At 35.9% G+C, this 4,956-nt stretch overlaps 1 protein-coding gene across 1 annotated transcript; it reads right to left on the minus strand.

Moving 5' to 3' along the window:
- Positions 1-540: 540 nt before the first annotated feature.
- LOC107873394 lies at positions 541-4,646 on the minus strand. Its single transcript, XM_016720239.2, has 5 exons — positions 4,258-4,646; positions 3,619-3,671; positions 3,072-3,233; positions 1,400-1,501; positions 541-868 (listed from the first exon to the last, which is right to left on the minus strand). Exons 1-5 carry the CDS (start codon positions 4,445-4,447, stop codon positions 731-733), a joined length of 645 nt encoding a protein of 214 aa, XP_016575725.2. The 5' UTR covers positions 4,448-4,646; the 3' UTR covers positions 541-730.
- Between the last annotated feature and the right edge of the window lie 310 nt (positions 4,647-4,956).

The raw sequence follows: 4,956 nt of genomic DNA on the forward strand, positions 1-4,956 counted from the left end.
TATCCAAACAAACTCGAAATCAAGAAGCAATTGGTTCTCTTCATTTAGTCCACCACGTACTAGCCAGAATAATTTTTCGTAAAACAAAAGTACCAAGACCAAAGAACATAGCGCCTAGAAATGTTAAGAGATGAATCAAGTTCACTACTTGGTTCCCATTCTTTTTTCCCTCGGAGCTAACATATTAAAGAACATGGCTGTCTATAAACGACAGTTATATCCTTATCCTTTGATTTCATCAGCCTGCAATGACTTTTGAATTGCCAGATTTTCTCCTTGTACCTGTTTGTGCATGTAGAAGAATAATGAAGCCAAACCATATGTAACTATCTCCAAGGTTGAATCAGTTCCCACCTTGTTTTATTACAATGCCACTGAATTGAATGTTTGATTCTTCCTCGATCACCCAAGACATCATTTCCTTTTCTTTTGCTGATGGGAAGGAAAGGTACTGGCAGATAATGTGGTCGACAGAACAAAACAATTTAACGTTACCAAGAATGGCGGAGGCAAAGATGATGCAGGTGACGCAATAGCAAGTACTCAAGCAATTTTTTAACTACCTATTTAAAAATCAAATTGAGTATATCCAAAGTTTATTTACTACAAACCAGGATATCAGAACACGGTCTATAACTGCACAAAGTTTGAATAAAGCATTGTCAAAACAATTACAACATATTTACAATAGCATTATTTCTGTGGTTTATAATAACATCACATCTCAGCATTAGTAAGATGAATTGTTTAGCAAATGTGGGACTGCCTTGTCTGTGTCATTGTCATTCATTAGCAAGGCATCTGCAACACTATTTGATGCGAATCCCATTTCTTTCAAGCGAGTATACCCATCAGAAAATTCCTTTACCTGAAAAAAGTTAATGAAAATCACCTTTCGTCATTCTACAATGGCAATTGTTTTTGGAATATGCAGTTTGTTACAGCTCCTTCCATCTCAAAAATTACATGATATGCCTTTCGAGTATCAAAGTTAAACATCCATTATGGCTTCGATAACTAGATTATCGGACTGCAAACGCTGCAACTTGACTTATTGCTCTTCTTAATTATAATATAGTTTCAACATACTTTGTATGTTCAATGTGACAGTTGATAACAAATACTCGGTCATTTCCATTTGGTACATGGTATGATAAACAGAAATTATCATTAATGATGTAGGAGTCATCATTTCTTTAGATCAGCTAATTGACCAGGCTCATAGGCCCTCTTAATAGTAGTCCAAAAAGCACTACTCAGAAATAATTGATTACGACAATCCAAACTGCTATTTGTTCCCTAGAGCAGAAGGAGTTAGAAAATATACCAGTGCATGCAAAGACTGAAAGAACATGCAGAGAATTAACATAAGAGAATCATGTAACATGACAAAAAATACCTTGGTTGGATTGTCTCCATAATTTGCAACTGCAAGAGGCACAGCCTCTCCGTTGAGACCCAAAGCAATGTATTTGTTTATAACAGGATCTCCAGAGGATTCCTACATTCAAATGAAGTAAAGTGTTAAGCCAATCTCTGCCAAATCAGCATTTTGTAAGGCAAAGAAACTGAAATCAAATCATTTGCTTATGAAAAAACACTCTGTAATCTGATACCTAGAGGGGAAGTTTCATCAAAAGCAAATTTCAAAGCATAGTTGCAAAAAAGCACATAATGATACCCTTTGACAACAGGCTATTGGCCACACAAACATACCATTCATGTGTCCTCAACATATCCCTAGAATGTCGAAGGATGGACACATTTTGAGGTACCTTTTCTATTATTCAAAAGCAGTATTAGGATTTGAAAACTTCTAAGGGAGGAATAAGATCAGACATTTTCGCAATGCGCGGGTCATAGAAAGAAACCATGAAACTTGAAACAATACATGCATTACATAAAACCAATCAACTTAGCTAAGCCTGATAGACTATGTTGTTAAAGAATAATCTCTTCAGCAGCAAACTAGTCCAGGATCAACGGCATGTCACACAGGTCATAGAGAGGAATTTAGAAATGGAGTTAACACCAGAACAGTCATTGTCCCCAAGTAACTGAACCAAAAAAAAAAGAGAAAAGTTTCTTCTTTTTTCAGATAAGTAAATCAGAATAAAAGTTCTTAACAGTGTTATCAAAAGAAAAAAGTGCAAAAAAGCTCTAAGGTCCATTGGGACTTTAAGTGCAATATCAACGGTTTAGTGTCGCCTCTTAAGAAGAGGTTCATGGGAGGGGGGAAGTATGACTTAGAACCTTAATGACGACGGTGAAGCGCACATCAATCGACACGAAGCGCTCAACAAGTTTCAAGCTTGCTTCAGGGCTTAAGCATGCTTTAAGTGCTCATTTGACAACACTGGTTCTTAAAGATATCTTAAGAAATAGATCAATGTATCATCTCGAAATCAAACACACAGTAAGCTTCATCCATGTCCTTTGTGTATCCTTTATTAGGAATGCTTTGTTGGTATCACTTAGAATATCTATGAGTTCAATTGAACAGGGACTGAAATTGTACGACTGTTGTCACCTAAGATGGTTGAACCGAACTGACTGGCAAAAAGCTGAGTCTCCAATTTATCATTTTCAATTTAGATAAAGAATCAGCAAAGCAAACAGTAACTAAAAATAACTTCCTATTAACCCCCGAAAAAAGAGTTGCATCTTAAAAGTTGATTATTTACCTAACTTTTACCTCTATTGGGAGGGGAGTGTAAATCACCCTTTAGGGGATACAATGATATTAAGTAGATACACCACCTACTGCTCGAGCTACTTTAACAGCAAGGTGTTACCACCTCCATCTGTTTGCTACACACAAAGTCCAAACAGTTCCACTTTTTCTCTAATTTATTTCCTTAGTGATGAGTTCTTCATACAACCATTGAGATGGAAACAAAGAGACCATATACGAGTGGAATATTCAATTTACACATCAGTCTTTACGACGTAACTACTATACTCTTTCTGATGGGCAGCAAATTACAGGTTCACTTAGGTTCACATGAAATGCACCTGTTTTACTCAGACTGAAACTAAGACCAACACAATCATCATAAAATGGAACCGACCATAGAATCTTGGTCTGATGCTCTGGATGGAAGATTCTCCAGACCTAATCTGCTCCAGTTTTGGCTTTCCTTCTCTGCTTCTGCTAAAATCTTCCTCTCAAGGTCAAAATCAAAATGAAATGTGCTTCGAGGAATGTCTCCTATGTGCGGGACCAGCGGTGGCTATAAGAACCAAAAATGAAAAGAAAAATGTCAGGTCCAAGTATTTTTTTTTTCCAAATTCGGCAGCAACCGTCAATCTATTAATCAACCAATTACTACATCGCGATCACAAACTAGTTTGGACGGGGACATGTAAGAAAAATACTTCTGCACACCACCAAATCTGTATGTGCATAATATGTGTCTTCTACATAATGGTTTATCACTTAGTATATAATGACTAACCAAAAAACTTTTGAGGGTAAATATGACATTAGGATTTAGGACCGTAAACTTCTTTGCCAATAACAATTAAGAACTCAAAGATCAATCACATTAACACAAAATTAAATATATACTCAAAAGGTCAATACAAAGACATACAACAGAATCACAGGTTCCATACCGGAGGCAAAATCCGATATCCTGGTTTTATTTCAACTTTGATGCCGATTCCCGCTGCAAAATTAGATATCAACACGTCAATAATAACATCCCTACTATGACTAGCCATCAAAACAGATAACAAATTCAGTGGGAATTGATCCCTCGTCCTCGAGTTAAATAGCTCATTATTCAAAAAATGTCAATAAATAATATTGTAGTATCAATTTTTAAGAAATATATACATAAAACACATAGTTTTACGAGAAACACGAGTTCACGAGTCCCATATTTTAGGCTTAAATTCGGCCCTGCCGCTCAAGTACACATATTTCAATTGCATATACTTATAGACTTATAGCAGGGACGGACCCACGTGCATTTTTTGGATGCTTGAGAACCCACTAAACTCGAACTAGAACTCGAAGTAGAAGAGGTATAATTATATAATAAATAGTGAAAAAATAATAAAATATATTAAAAAGCACCCAGAGAACAAAAGCTGAGTGCTCTAACTTTAGACATAACTTTCATGTATGCCCTCCTAAGATCAAATACCTATAGCTGCACCCTTTAATAATTTTTTTTTAAAGCACCTACAGCCTAAAAGTGTTGGTTCCGGACTTATAGTGAGGATAAACATGAAAGAAGGAAGACATACTAGTGGACGATGATGAAGAGGTGGAATGAAACAGGGGATTACGGATGCCGCCAGAGTGTTGACCGACCCGAGGGTAAAGGTTGCTGGAGGGTTGACCGTACATCGGAGGAGCAGTGGTTGCCGGCCGGGCGTACATGGGCGATTGCGTAACGTAAGGCGGTTCCGTTCTCTTCCTCAGATCATATGCCATTAATTAAACAACTAATTTCGGCAACTGATGTGTTAGGAATTTTTAGGAAAAAAAAATTCCAGAGCAGTTTCTTTGAATTGCAAGGGCCAACCGGGGACTCCTTCCATTCCTTAAATAGCACGCATGCAATATTATTGTTGGGAAAAAAGGACTTTTTACATTTGACTTTACTTCATACACGTACTACTCCCTCCTTCCATCTTCAGTTATTCAGTATAATTAAAAGAGAAAAATATATTTTTTCTTCGAAGTTGTTTTCCAAATTTACTTTAATATTTAAATTTAATTTTTATTTATTTCTCCTTAATATCTTTAAAATAAATTAATTTTATCTTTCAAAATTAAATACCACTCTCATAACAGAGAGAGTGTTACACTTGCTTACATATCAATGCCACGTTGAAGCCACATCATTGCCACATAAGAAATTACTATTTAAAAAAAAGAAATTAATCCCTCCCACATTATTTTTATTTATTTTTTAAGAAAAAATAACAAATATATATAGT

The sequence above is a fragment of the Capsicum annuum genome, chromosome 6, assembly GCF_002878395.1.
Source record: "Capsicum annuum cultivar UCD-10X-F1 chromosome 6, UCD10Xv1.1, whole genome shotgun sequence".
Classification (NCBI taxonomy): Eukaryota; Viridiplantae; Streptophyta; class Magnoliopsida; order Solanales; family Solanaceae; genus Capsicum; species Capsicum annuum.